The 6,846-nt window shown below is 43.3% G+C and overlaps 1 protein-coding gene across 1 annotated transcript in view; it reads right to left on the bottom strand.

The window, feature by feature from the left end:
- parga (poly (ADP-ribose) glycohydrolase a) overlaps positions 1 to 5,235 on the bottom strand; it is a 100,117-nt gene extending 94,882 nt beyond the window's left edge. The window contains exons 1-4 of the mRNA XM_070440566.1: positions 4,836 to 5,235; positions 4,512 to 4,618; positions 3,320 to 4,307; positions 652 to 862 (exon numbers count right to left, since the gene is read on the bottom strand). Of these exons, the coding sequence (XP_070296667.1) occupies positions 652 to 862; positions 3,320 to 4,307; positions 4,512 to 4,618; positions 4,836 to 4,954 (1,425 nt within the window). The 5' untranslated portion in view covers positions 4,955 to 5,235. The remainder of the gene's footprint in view (positions 1 to 651; positions 863 to 3,319; positions 4,308 to 4,511; positions 4,619 to 4,835) is intronic.
- Between the last annotated feature and the right edge of the window lie 1,611 nt (positions 5,236 to 6,846).

Here is a 6,846-nt window from a genome sequence, read left to right as displayed (position 1 = left end):
ACTAATCACTGACCTAGACAACCAGGTGAGGGGAGTTCCTACCTAATCACTGACCTAGACAACCAGATGAGGGGAGTTCCTAACTAATCCACTGACCTAGACAACCAGGTGAGGGGAGTTCCTACCTAATCACTGACCTAGACAACCAGGTGAGGGGAGTTCCTAACTAATCACTGACCTAGACAACCAGTGAGGGGATTCCTAACTAATCACTGACCTAGACAACCAGGTGAGGGGAGTTCCTAACTAATCACTGACCTAGACAACCAGGTGAGGGAGTTCCTAACTAATCACGACCTAGACAACCAGTGAGGAGAGTTCCTACCTAATCACTGACCTAGACAAACCAGGTGAGGAGAGTTCCTACCTAATCATGACCTAGGAACTCCCCTCACCTGGTTGTCTAGGTCAGTGATTAGGTAGGAACTCCCCTCACCTGATTGTCTAGGTCAGTGATTAGTTAGGAACTCCCCTCACCTGGTTGTCTAGGTCAGTGATTAGTTAGGAACAAATTGAACACAAATTGAAAAGAAATAACAAAACCACCAGATGCTCAGCCCACCATGGGGTTTGACACCACTGGCTTAGACACCACTGGCTTAGACTAAAGCATTCAGTTAGTTTTCCAAGGAGCTGCTCCCTCTCTCTCACCCTGATCATGACAGTGTGATGGTCAGGACTATTCCTCAGTGGTGGGAGTGGTCGACCACACTGTGGCATTCTCCTCAGATCACCGATGGGGCTTCCCAGCCACTTGGAATCGTACGGCGGCGACGGCGGAGGGACGTCATCTCTGTCTCCACGTTGTTTCTCACGCGGGACGTCTCCATATCTGTGTTGTTTCTCCGAAGGAGCTTGGGCACTGTCACATSGAAAACAAGAGAAACAACTTTAACACAACACAGAAGAAAAACAATAGGCAATAGATCAACAACATGATACAAGAGCAACATGACTTACAATAAACATCTTAAGAAGACATCAGAACAATCTATCTAAAAACGACTGCCTACATCACAATAGACTCCCTTTATGACATCGACTTGATCTCTGTACTGATAGGAAGACATTGGTTCTTCTGTTGCCATGTTTTCTCCACCACTTGTAGAGTCACAACAGCCACCCCAGAGAAGAGCATGTTTCTCTGGCAGTAACAGGAACATAAGAAACTGTCACGATAAAACCTATCGACAAGTTAAAATTGTACGAATGACATTCAAATTAGGCTAGGTGTTCTATTGGTCAGTAGCCTAAGAGCGAAAAACCATAAAGAAACTTTGTGAAGCTTGTGAAACTTTGTGAAGCTTGTGAAACTTGTGAAACTTTGTGAAGCTTGTGAAGCTTGTGAAACTTTGTGAAGCTTGTGAAACTTTGTGAAACTTTGTGAAACTTGTGAAGCTTGTGAAACTTTGTGAAGCTTGTGAAACTTTGTGAAGCTTGTGAAACTTTGTGAAGCTTGTGAAACTTTGTGAAGCTTGTGAAACTTTGCCCCGAAACAACTTTATTGTTGAAAATACTAATCTGAAAAGGGTCAACCAAGAGACACGAGCCGGACGCCAAGTCGACTCATATCCTCACAGATCTTTGCTTACAACCATAACAAGAGTAGCCTGCTTAATGACTTACACACAGGCCTAACTAACTTTAAAAAGTCTGAAGGGAAGTATATATATATCGGCGTGGATTCCTCATGTCTAGCTCATTGTTAGAAAAACGTTTAGTCCAAATCGGATGTTGGGTACTATATTTATTGAATGTAAATATAGTACCTATAAACTATTCGCAGACCAAATTCACCTCGCAGGCCGCTAGTTGGGGGAACCCTGGTCTAGTGTCTGCTGGTTCTTACTGTTCACTTGTACCTGGTTGTCTCAGTGATTTGGTAGGGACTCCTCACCTGGTTGTCTAGGTCAATGATTAAGGTTAGGAACTCCTTCACCTGGTTGTCTAGTCAGTGATTAGTTAGGAACTCCTCTCACCTGGTTTGTCTAGGTCAGTGATTAGGTAGGAATCCCTCACCTGGTTGTCTAGGTCAGTGATTAGTTAGGAACTCCCTCACCTGGTTGTCTAGGTCAGTGATTAGGTAGGAACTCCCTCACCTGGTTGTTCGGTCAGTGTTAGTAGGAACTCCCCTACTGGTGTCTAGGTCAGTGATTAGTTAGGAACTCCCTTCACCTGGTTGTCTAGGTCAGTGATTAGTTAGGAACTCCCCTCACTGCTGGTCTAGGTCAGTGATTAGTTAGGACTCCCTCACCTGGTTGTCTAGGTCAGTGATTAGTTAGGAACTCCCCTCACCTGGTTGTCTAGGTCAGTGATTAGGTAGGAACTCCCTCACTCTGGTTGTCTAGGTCAGTCGATTAGGTAGGAACTCCCCTCACCTGGTTGTCTAGGTCAGTGATTAGTTAGGAACTCCCCTCACCTGGTTGTCTAGGTCAGTGATTATAAATACAAATGAATCATATTAATAAAACTGTTGTATTAGACCTAGATATTGTGTGCTAGATATTGTGTGCATGTGGTTTTAGTCAATATCAAGCTGCTCTTCTGACAGGCTATTAACTGAAGTTCATGGAAAAAGAGGTGATATTAAATGAATCTGACATGTAGGATATGTGTGATGTTTTAAATGTATGTATTTCAAGTCATTGACTAATGTTCTGTACTATGTCATGTTTCATGTGGACCCCAGGAAGAGTAGCTAATGCTTTTGCAGCGGCTAAAGTGGATCCTAATAAATACCAAAAAATTGCCGATTTGGATGCACTCAATTAGCTTCCTTCCTCAGAGATCAAATTGTATTTTCCACAAATTAGTGTTGCAGGAATGCTAATCTGATCTGTTTCTAACAACAAATGATTCCAGAAAAATCTGAGATGGTGGGTGTTGAAAGCCTCGTGTACTTTTTGAGGTGGAACGACCCAGGACACATTCTCAGCTCTCAAAAACTGTCTCGAACTGCTGGTACCACCACTGTCCCCACCTGCTGGTACCACCACTGTCCCCACCTGCTGGTACCACCACTGTCCTCACCTGCTGGTACCACCACTGTCCTCACCTGCTGGTACCACCACTGTCCTATCAACCAACATTTGTAATGAAGCCTATACCCTACATGTAATTGAGGATGCTTAGACTATATAATCTTGAGATATGACTTTGTACTATGTCCTTGAATCTAAGATGTGACCTAGTTGCTCTTGCATATTTGAATGTAAAACGTGTGTACCCAGAATTCTGTATTAAATGGGTTACTTCCACTGCACCAGGGACTTCTTTCTCCTGACAAAACTTCTGAAATTATTGGTATCCAATACTGTACCTTGTGGATGGGGCGAAGAAGTCTGTTATTTTTCCTTTATCCTTGGAGGAGGAGGATCTTTCTGTGTCCTGCTGCTTGTCCAGCTCCTTGTTGCTCTGGCTCACGGTCTCCTCCATTTGCTCATCACTGTTCCCTTTAGGATCTGTGGAGACTTCCGAGACCGGCTTGTGATCTGCGGAGACTTCCGAGACCGGCTTGTGATCTGTGGAGACTTCCGAGACCGGCTTGTGATCTGGGGAGACTTCCGAGACCGGCTTGTGATCTGTGGAGACTTCCGAGACCGGCTTGTGATCTGTGGAGACTTCCGAGACCGGCTTGTGATCTGTGGAGACTTCGCGGACCGGCTTGTGATCTGTGGAGACTTCCGAGACCGGCTTGTGATCTGTGGAGACTTCCGAGACCGGCTTGTGATCTGTGGTGACTTGCGAGACCGGCCTGTGATCTGTGGAGACTTGCGAGACCGGCTTGTGATCTGTGGAGACTTCCGAGACAGGCTTGTGATCTGTGGTGACTTGCGAGACAGGCCTGTGATCTGGGGAGACTTGCGAGACAGGCCTGTGATCTGTGATTTCTGAGACAGGCCTGTGATCTGTGGAGACTTGCGAGACGGGCTTGTGATCCTTTAGGCTGTCAGTTGGTGTTAAAGGCGCTGTCTCTTCATCCTCCAGGCCTATAATACTAGAGACAACAGGTTCCTCAGAGTCTGAACTATGGGTCTGGGCCTCTGTCTCTGTCTCCATAAACTGGATCTTGTGACTGCAGCCAGACTCAGAGCTGTCTGGACTCACCATCTCTACATCTTCCAGTTGTTTTTCAGCAGCTTCAGACATGTCAGAAGCTGGGCTTGTGGTGCTTTGGGAAAGGTTCAACAGCCACTTATCAAGGTTATTCTGTTGGGACTTGGGATTGTTTTCCTGACTGAGAGATGTGGCTTTGGCACCATGCTGCTGCCCCTCCATTGCGTGTAGACTTGCCTCTTTGGAACTTGCTAAGGGAAAGGACACAAAAGACAACAGAATGAGAATCAACTTGGATCATAATTAACTTGACTGGTAAGTCATAGGCTACACTCACTATAGGCCTACTGCAAAAACACATCAGACAATCAAACAACTCAAAAACTGAACTGGAGAAAAACCTCCAATCAGATTACATAGAGGATCATTTATCTTCCCTGTTCAGGGAGTGTTACCTTTGAAAGCCAATGATTGAGGGCTCCTTGAGCCGACAGGTGTTTGGAGGCAAACTTCAACCCGCAGTCTCTTTTTAGCAGGCTCCAAGTCTGACAGTGCAGTCATGCTACAAGAGAAAGAGCACCAGAATTAGAATAACGTTAGCATCGTTAGAATAGATGGAGGTGTGTTGATAAACCATCTAGCTAACGTTAGCTAGCCATTTCACACGCCCAATTATTTGCTTGTCTATAGTCCATACAATCATAATTGCCAGCTAGCTGTTACCGTGTCTTTGTATTGTAGTTAACTATAAAGAAAAGTGTATTGTTATGCATACTCACAATATAACCTCATTCAGTAATACCACCGAAGCGTTTTGGTAACGATGGTCCCAGAATGGTTTCACACAGAGTCCTCTCCTCAGCAGGCTAGTGAATAATATCATACGGCTTGCAAACATATATGACAGTGGATCTATAGCTAGTTTAACGACACAAAATACATTTTGTATGTACAGCCAGCAGTGAACAAGGTCTAGCTAATTCGCAAAGGTTAGCTAGACACAATTAGCTTCACAGTTTTACGTTGTTGTCATGAGCGTTTTTACTTGGACAACATGTACTAGCTAGCACAACAACATAGTTTTACAGCTGATGTGAGGTTAGGTTAACTCTTAAACCAAAGATATTAAATCAATACGGTTTCGATTGTAACGTACCACAAAACAGACACGTCATCGTCTCAGCAACAAAACAAAATCACTTCCGGGTCACATAATTTTTGAACGTTTCAAAATGTCCCCCACGGTATATTAGAAGAGTGTAAAAAACCTGTACTTATTCATAACACAGTGTCTTCAGAAAGTATTAACACTCCTTGACTTTTTCGACATTATCTTGGGTTACTGCCTGCATTTAATATGTATTTTTAGAAATTAGTAAAACATAAATAAAAGCTGAAATGTCTTGTGTAAATAAGTATTCAAACCCTTAGTAATGGCAAAACCTTAGTTATGGAAAGCCTAAATACGTTCAGGAGTAGAAATGTGGTTAACAAAGTATAATAATAAGTTGCATGGACTCACTCTGTGTGCAATAAGTGTTTAAATGATTTTTGATTGACTAACTAATCTCTGTACACACACACATATAATTATCTGTAAGGTCCCTCAGTTGAGCAGTAAATTTCAAACACAGATTCAACCACAAAGATCATGGAGGTTTTTCAATGCCTCGTAAAGAAGGGCACCTATTGGTGGACATTCAATATCCATTTGAGCATGGTGAAGTTATTAATTACACTTTGGATGGTGTATTAATACACCCAGTCACTACAAAGACACAGGTGTCCTTCTTAACTCAGTTGCAGCAGAGGAAGGAAACCGCTCAGGGATTTCACCACGTGGCCAATCTAAGTAACATAATTTCACCCGTGTGTCAATCTAAGTAACATAATGAAAAACATCGGCATCAAAATCTGTCAGTTTAAACTAGAGATATCTGCACCGTCTGCATCTCAATCCACCACATTTTCCTATGTTGGCCTTCCGCATCTAAAGAAATGTGGCTTGTCACCTAAAACCCTCATAAACCTTTACAAATGCAGAATTGAGAGCATCCTGTTGTGCTGTATCACAGCCTTGTACGGAAACTGCACTGCCCACAACCGCAAGGCTCTACAGAGGTTGGTGAGGTCTGTGCAACGCATCACCGGGGGCAAACTACCTGCCCTCCAGGACACCTACAGCACCCGATGTCACAGGAAGGCCAAAAAAATCATCAAGGACAACAACCACCCGAGCCACAGCCTGTTCACCCCGCTACCATCCAGAAGGCGAGGTCAGTACAGGTGCATCAAAGCTGGGACTGAGAGACTGCAAACAGCTTCTATCTCAAGGCCATGAGACTGTTAAACAGCCGTCACTAACACAGAGAGGCTGCTGCCTACATACAGACTTGAAATCATTGACCACTTTAATAAATGGATCACTAGTCACCTAAATAATGCCACTTTAATAATGTTTACTTATCTTGCATTACCCATCTCATATGTTTTATATTTTATACAATCTATTACATCTTGCCTATGTCGCTCTGTCATTGCTGATCCATATATACAGTGGGGAGAACAAGTATTTGATACACTGCCGATTTTGCAGGTTTTACTACTTACAAAGCATGTAGAGGTCTGTTTTATCATAGGTACACTTCAACTGTGAGAGACGGAATCTAAAACAAAAATCCAGAAAATCACATTGTATGATTTTTAAGTAATTAATTTGCATTTTATTGCATGACATAAGTATTTGATACATCAGAAAAGCAGAACTTCATATTTGGTACAGAAACCTTG

The sequence above is a fragment of the Salvelinus sp. IW2-2015 genome, unplaced genomic scaffold (assembly GCF_002910315.2).
Source record: "Salvelinus sp. IW2-2015 unplaced genomic scaffold, ASM291031v2 Un_scaffold2661, whole genome shotgun sequence".
Classification (NCBI taxonomy): Eukaryota; Metazoa; Chordata; class Actinopteri; order Salmoniformes; family Salmonidae; genus Salvelinus; species Salvelinus sp. IW2-2015.
This window is presented reverse-complemented; position numbering and strand designations above follow the sequence as displayed.